Source organism: Nansenia antarctica (genome assembly GCF_963989245.1).
Source record: "Nansenia antarctica genome assembly, chromosome: 8".
Taxonomy (NCBI): domain Eukaryota; kingdom Metazoa; phylum Chordata; class Actinopteri; order Argentiniformes; family Microstomatidae; genus Nansenia; species Nansenia antarctica.
This window is the reverse complement of record NC_137678.1, coordinates 42,575,335-42,580,334: the sequence shown is the minus strand read 5'-3', so window position 1 is coordinate 42,580,334 and position 5,000 is coordinate 42,575,335. Positions and strand designations below refer to the sequence as shown.

The following is a 5,000-nucleotide window of genomic DNA, read 5'->3' as shown; positions in this document are numbered from 1 at the left end:
CAGGGAAGGGACTCTGCTTTCTCCTCCTGTGACACGGTACTCCCGGTCTCACTCTCTGTTACACTCTCTGTTACACTCTCTGTTGCACTCTCTGTTGCACTCTCGAAGTAGAACGCTGAGGAAAACCCCCCAGAGCCACTACTGGTCTCACCGCTCGTCTCACTCTGCGCATCACTTCCTGTCCTCTCTGCTGGGTCCAGGCTCGGAGGGATGCGTGTGAGGGGAGGCAGGTCGCTCTTGAAACCCAGAGTCACAACGGCGTCCCAGTTCTGCTCCAGGGTCTCCCGGTAGAGGCCAGACCCCGACCCACTGCTGTCTGTGGAGGGGGCGAGAGTAGGGCGCAGGGCCGTGGAGGAGGGTTCTTCAGAGAGGTATAGGGCGGTGGTGTGTCCTGACGAAGGGGTGCGAGAAGGGTGCAGGGCTGTGGAGTGGTCTTCAGAGGGGTGTAGGGTAGTGGAGTGGTCTTCAGAGGGGTGTAGGGTAGTGGAGCCCCCAGAGGAGGGGGCGAGAGAAGGTTGCACGGTACTGGGGCCCTCTTCAGAGGGGGTGAGAGTAGACCGGAGAGTTTCGGAGGGCTGGATAGAAGGTTCCAGGGTACCGAAGCCATCTTCAGAAGGGGTAGCGGTGTAGGTGGGGTCGAGGACCAAAGAGTCGAGGGGGGCTGTGGGGGAACCCCCAGAGCCCTCTTGAGAGCTGGGCGAGGGTGTGGCAGTACTGGCTGGAACAGACAGACCCGTAGACGTGAGGCTGAGAGAGTCAACACGAGGGAGAAGCTCTAGGACGGACAGACAGGGCCAAAGATGGAGGTATCAGAAACAGTCAAGTACTTGCCAGATGAAAAAACAGTCCCTGCCCAAATCGATACAGGAGACAAGAAACACCACCACACCCGTCAGAGAACGAAATAGCCACCCCTATCGGGAAGTAGAGTAATTTTTAAAAATGGAACCGCCACCAGGTGGCAGCACTTGAGCCAGAACACATAGCCAGGCACAGCAGGAGGATGCAGAAGTGTCCTAGAAGAAGATGCAAGAGGAAGAAGCTGGTCTCTCTGTCAGATCATTTAGGAAAGGAAAAGACAGAAACTGTAAGCTTAGCTTGGGTAAAAACCACCACCACTGCCAAGCACAAGCACCACTGAGGGGAATAAAGTCCAACAAGTAACTCCGAAGGTATTAGTAAGCAACCAGAATGACTGAACGCAGTGGAGACACCCAAACTGCAGTATCTTGCAGTATAAACCACACCGAGCAGCCAAATGACCAGAGGGAAAATTGAAAGAACTGAATCTCAAGAGAAGGAGTGAATCTATTATCACTACAGTTAGGCTACGTGGCACTTTACTGTCTGCCACAACAACCGCCACCACCAAGCCCGACTTTAATCAATTATTTAAATCCTATGCGAGGGGTTTGAGTTACATTTAGCCTAACCCTATCTCAAGTTGGGATTCAGCCCTTTAGAGCATGCAGGCGAAGAGGGTCGGTGGTAAACAGCGGAGAGGGGTATAGTTCCTACCGGTGAACATGGGCTGGGTGGTGTGTAGCAGGGTCCTGACGAGGGCTGATGAGGTGGTGCTGGAGCTGGAGGCTGTAGAAAGGATGTTGCCGGGGGTTGCGGGGGTCCGAACCCTGACCCAAGGCACAGGTGGGGTAGCGGAGGTGACTGACACAGCGGTGTCTGGGAGAGCGGTGGCCCGGGTCACTGTGTCACCTGGGTCACCGTCGTCATTAGACAAAGACGTCACCACCATCCCCTTGTCCTCGCTACTCCCTGTGTGGTCAAATTGAGCAGTAATAGCACTCAGTTCAATTCAATTTAATGGGCTTTATTAGTGTTTAATGTTTTAATGTTCAGCTAGCTACAGCTAGCCTATTACCTAATATCTAACCTATTAAAAGCCTAAGAATAAACTAATCATGCTATGTTGGCTCTCTTGCCTTGTGATGGTGTCGTCGTGGAGGCGGTAGACTCCAACACATCCTCGAAGTAAGCGTCCGTGACTGCCATGTCCCCAGCTGGGGTAGTGTAGATGTCGCCCCCCGGTGGTGAGACACCTGCTACAGCAGGCTGACCCTGGGAACCCTTTCTCGTGCTCTGGACAGATCAGATCACACCAAACATTGGTCAAAGAGGGTCTCAATGATGCATGCGTATTAAAAATGAAAGAAGAAGATAGATTAAGAGTAAAAACATGTAAATATGATGTAATCACCTTATTCGGTGACGATGAAAGCGAAGCCTCTTCTGTGATCCGCCGGCGGACAGGCAGGCTGGTGCTCCGAGGGATGGGAAACAGGAACCCCGGCTGGTCCGTCACCTTGGTGACAAAGATGGCGCCCCTCCCGTCGGCGGCGGCACTAGTGAAAGGTCGGTCCTTGGGAAACCGCTGCGTCTGGTCTACCCGGTTCTGATCCACAGCTCTCTGGTCCTCTCCTCCGGTCCTGCTCTGGTCCAGTCTGTTCTGGTCCTGGTCAAGGTCCGCAGGGCTCTGGTCCTCTCTGGTCTCAGGGGTGACTTTGGAGGCAACACTGGTGAGGGGCTGATCCGGGAGGATCTGCTGGGTCTGGTGGTCTTCACCACCACGGTTCTGATACACTATGGTCTGCTCAACTGGAATCTCATCTATTGGGCTCTGGTCTTCTGGGCTCGGATCTTCTTGGTCACGGTCCTCTGGGTTCTGATTCACTTGGGTCTTGACCTTGAAGGAGAATAATTCAGTCATACATAATGTCTAGTCGTCGTTTGATACACTTTGATCATAATTCTGAACGCTAATATAGAAATATTACCTGCAGCATATCTTCCATTGCTATAGGGTCGGTGTCAGGCTCAGACTCAATGCCTGAAAGAAAAAGGCACGGATACAATACCCAATTGTTAACATTTAAGGGCCAATTTCATGGACTCACCCAGATTAAGCCTAAAAAAAGCACTTTCAATGCAATTCAATTAGAAAAAGCTCAAGCGTTGCACAGCGCCGATGACTCCATAAACCCTGGTCTCACCAGGGTCTTCTAACGGCATGTCCACGATGATCTGGTCACTCATCCGTCCGGTCAGCCCGTTGGTGCACACCGCCACAACCTGGACCACGTAGCTGCTGTTAGCCAGCAGCCCGGGGATGATCGCCCCCTGGAGGAAGGAAGGGAAAGGCCAGGAGAAAGTCAATACATCCATCAATCAATCAACTGTTCAACTGAACACATTGCCGCATTCACTCATTCAACTCCTCTACGAGCCTGCCAATACACACATACAGCAGTCACATCACGTTGGCTCACTGTCAGCATTTTAACAGACATGGAAAAAGTTTTCCGCGATTGATCTCACAACGCACGCAACGCTATGGATTTGGGTATTGTTTTTTCCGAGAGCAGAAGGTCGTATGCGAGGTCAAACAGAAGTATCTACTGAGAACCTGTCAAATCTACCCCATTATGAGAGAGAATAACATAGACAATATAGAAGAATATCATAGAGTAGAACAGTGTTCGCTATGGAGAATACACTATGACTGTGATCTTTGCTATGGATATATACAACATAGACGGGTGGTAAGTGAACTGACTTATATAGCGCCTTATTCCAAAGTGCTTTACAATGGCCTCTCATTCACACACATCCGCACGCCAATGGCGGCAAGCTACCATGCAAGGCGCCGGCCCGCTCATTGGGAGCAATTTTTGGGCTTCAGTGTCTTGCCCAAAGACACTTCGACATGTGGCCAGCCAGAGTTCAAACCGCCGATCTGCCGGCCTTGCGATCATTAGACACCGGCTTTACGTCCTGCGTCACAGCCGCCGGAGATGAGTGAATGGATGGATGGATAGATGGTTAAAGACAGACAGACAACCAGCCAGACAGACAGGTGTATTACCACGTCCTGGTCTCCGTCCGTACGGTACTCGTGTTTGGGCTGGTCCTGGCCCTGCAGCCGCTGGTAGGTGACAGAGTACCAGTCGATGGTGGTGTCGTACACCACACGGGGGCGCTCCCACATCACCATGATGGTGGTGTCGTTCTGAGGGTCTGCCTGCACGTTCTCTGGCTCCGAGCTGCACGCTGGAGAACACAGAGAAACACAATCACAAACGACATTGTCAATCAAACAAATGATTCATCTCATAACGAGGACACATGATTGGAGGTTGTTTTGTGGGCGAGGCCGACGTAGGTATACGTAGGTCCATATACTATGTCTATCTATTTAGCGCTTAAGCAACGTAAAACTACCATCCCACCACACACGTTGGTCCCCCCCCACCCACACATACAAAATCAATGAACTCCCAAGGTGTTGGTTCTGGCGCCGGGCCTGTGTGTGGGTCTGTTTTGGTTCTCGCCTGTTCTCTGACAGGCTGTCTGTGTTACTATCCGCCGCCGGTCACAGGGCTGTTTCTGACTCAGTGGAATACCCCAGAGGAAACTCCGAGGGAAAACAGACCTATTCTGTAAGCGCTGCAGAGGGGGAGGAACATCTGTCGGTACGTTACCAGTTTTCAACACGGGGGGGGAAGACGAGGGTGAGATGAGAAGGAGCGTTCATGAGGAAAAAACTCCTGTGTTTCTCAGAGTGATACTGACCAGGGTTGCTCTTGAAGAGGGATGCATATCTATGCTAAGGGTCTGACAGAGTGGCACAGAATGTCTGAATTCCTGAGGACTTATTTCAATTTCAAAAAGAGACCCAAAGAAATTGCTAGACGGAGAGGGAGAACTACAAAGTGGGGTTTCCTAGCAACTACTCTACTTTAAAGCAGAAGAGAGAGTGTCTTTGATTAGCAATGTCATATGACCTTGGGAGAAGGCAATAATATTACTATAATATACTACTGGAAATATGGCCCAGTGTCTGTGTGTGTGTGATATGGTGCCATGGCATTTCAGAATGGTAAGTTTAATATTGCAATAGGTACAGTAGGTTTAGGATTGCATTTGTGTACTGTAAGCTTTGGGTTGAGAGGAAGGGCTAACCCCTAACAGTGTTGTTGTTGGTT

General features: G+C 51.0%; 1 protein-coding gene across 1 annotated transcript in view; it reads right to left on the bottom strand.

The window, feature by feature from the left end:
* Positions 1–5,000, bottom strand: part of LOC308164226 (receptor-type tyrosine-protein phosphatase zeta-like) — a gene marked incomplete at both ends in the record, with an annotated part of 29,947 nt that overhangs the window by 11,883 nt on the left and 13,064 nt on the right. Inside the window, 7 exons of the mRNA XM_080538368.1 lie at positions 1–718; positions 1,519–1,773; positions 1,941–2,097; positions 2,216–2,701; positions 2,793–2,845; positions 3,009–3,135; positions 3,881–4,058. The exon at positions 1–718 is cut by the window's left edge and continues 137 nt beyond it. Of these exons, the coding sequence (XP_080394494.1) occupies positions 1–718; positions 1,519–1,773; positions 1,941–2,097; positions 2,216–2,701; positions 2,793–2,845; positions 3,009–3,135; positions 3,881–4,058 (1,974 nt within the window). The remainder of the gene's footprint in view (positions 719–1,518; positions 1,774–1,940; positions 2,098–2,215; positions 2,702–2,792; positions 2,846–3,008; positions 3,136–3,880; positions 4,059–5,000) is intronic.